This window comes from Egretta garzetta, unplaced genomic scaffold (assembly GCF_000687185.1).
Source record: "Egretta garzetta isolate BGI_Z169 unplaced genomic scaffold, ASM68718v1 scaffold60, whole genome shotgun sequence".
Lineage (NCBI taxonomy): Eukaryota > Metazoa > Chordata > Aves > Pelecaniformes > Ardeidae > Egretta > Egretta garzetta.
The window spans coordinates 3,078,291-3,079,148 of record NW_009258269.1 but is presented as its reverse complement, the minus strand read 5'-3'; the positions used below and the strand labels follow the sequence as shown (position 1 = coordinate 3,079,148).

At 67.9% G+C, this 858-nt stretch overlaps 1 protein-coding gene across 1 annotated transcript in view; it reads right to left on the bottom strand.

Moving 5' to 3' along the window:
• FCHSD1 (FCH and double SH3 domains 1) overlaps window positions 1-858 on the bottom strand; it is a 7,511-nt gene that overhangs the window by 469 nt on the left and 6,184 nt on the right. Inside the window, exons 8-10 of the mRNA XM_035889143.1 lie at window positions 710-793; window positions 431-587; window positions 102-307 (exon numbers count right to left, since the gene is read on the bottom strand). Coding sequence (XP_035745036.1) covers window positions 102-307; window positions 431-587; window positions 710-793 — 447 coding nt within the window. The remainder of the gene's footprint in view (window positions 1-101; window positions 308-430; window positions 588-709; window positions 794-858) is intronic.

The following is an 858-nucleotide window of genomic DNA, read 5'->3' as shown; positions in this document are numbered from 1 at the left end:
GGATGGGAATAGCAGGGAGGGTGTCCCCCCACCCAGAGCCATGGCACAAGATGGGGGGCTGCCCCAGGCCAAGGGGACACGGGGACCCTTCCGCCACCGACCTGCCCGGCTGTCCCCTGGCCCCCGGTGAGCTCCTCCACCACCAGGGAGGGGAAGACGCCGATCCGGCCGTCGAAATCGCCTGTCCAGAAGCCATCATCCACCTCACCAGGGGCGCGGGGCAGTACCCGGATGATGGCCCCCTCAGGGAAGCTCAGCTCCTCGGGGCTCTGCCCCTCGTAGTCGTACAGGGCTCGCACCAGCCAGGCTGCGGGGAGGATGGGGTAGGGAGCTCAGCACATCCCTGCTGCTGCAGGGGCTCAGCATCCCCTGGGCACCAGCCCCGTGCACCTGTCCCCCTTCCCGGGGAGGATGACACCCTGGCACCCACCTCCAGGCTCCAGCACCAGCTCCGCGGCCATGATACTGGAGAGCTGGCGGTGCAGGGCAGAGGGTCCTGGGGGGCCATCCCCGGCTCCCGGCTCGCCACCCAGGGACAGGAGGTACTTTTCAGGGACATAACCAACCTGGCCTGCCTTGTTCCGAGCCTGAAGGAGCAGAAACCGAGTGACTGTCCCAGCCCCCAGGGTGGGGACAGCCCTGGGGACCTCCAAAATATGTCTGTCTGTCCCCCTCCTAAGCTGGAGGGGGGGGCTCAGCCTGCTCCCACCTTCACCCACTCCTCTGCATCACCATCCTCGATGATTTCCAGCTCCTCGCCCTGGGCGATGGACAGCTCGTCCGCCTGGCAGCCCTGCAGGGGACAAAGTGGCAGGGGTGCTGGGGGTGCCACTGGGCTGGCAGGGTGGGGGGCAGGCG